The sequence below is a fragment of the Egretta garzetta genome, unplaced genomic scaffold (genome assembly GCF_000687185.1).
Source record: "Egretta garzetta isolate BGI_Z169 unplaced genomic scaffold, ASM68718v1 scaffold598, whole genome shotgun sequence".
Classification (NCBI taxonomy): Eukaryota; Metazoa; Chordata; class Aves; order Pelecaniformes; family Ardeidae; genus Egretta; species Egretta garzetta.
The window spans coordinates 548,010-548,531 of NW_009260621.1; the positions used below are offsets into that span (position 1 = coordinate 548,010).

The window sequence follows — 522 nt, forward strand, 5'->3', positions numbered from 1 at the left end:
TGGGGGGGCGAGAGGCTCCCGGCAGGGTGCAGGGGGGCGGTGGCACCCGGGTGCCACCGGGACCCCCAGGCCGGTGCAGGACGGGTGACACATGTGACCCTGGGGGCTCGGGTGGAGCAGGGAGCTGGCGTCTGTCTGGTGGCACCTTTGATGAGTTGCATCCATGTGGGATTTCTGGGGATTTTTGGGGCCCTGATTTGGCTCAGAGAGAGCCAGTTCCCTCTGGAGCATCTTACTGGGTGCCTCGGGGCGCCCGAAACAGCATGGGCAAGCACGCGTGCTCCTGCTCAGCCCCCATCTGCCCACTTTGGGGAACTAGTGCTGCCCCGGTGCTGGTACAGTGTCAGTGCCATAGGTGGGTGGCCTCGCGCTGTGCCCAGGTCCCTGTCCCCTTCCCGCCAGGCTGTGCACCGCAGCGGCATCGCGTCCCCTCGCCCCCACCCCGGGCACAGGCGTCTCCTCTGCCGCTCTCGGCGGAGCCCTGGGCAGGCACGGGTGCCGCCGTTTGCCGGGGGGGGCAGG

The 522-nt window shown here is 69.2% G+C and overlaps 1 protein-coding gene across 1 annotated transcript in view; it reads left to right on the plus strand.

Moving 5' to 3' along the window:
• The first annotated feature begins 263 nt into the window (after window positions 1–263).
• The window catches only part of KIAA1614 (KIAA1614 ortholog), an 11,881-nt gene continuing 11,622 nt past the window's right edge, over window positions 264–522 (plus strand). Inside the window, 1 exon segment of the mRNA XM_035900742.1 lies at window positions 264–267. Within this exon segment, the coding sequence (XP_035756635.1) occupies window positions 264–267 (4 nt within the window).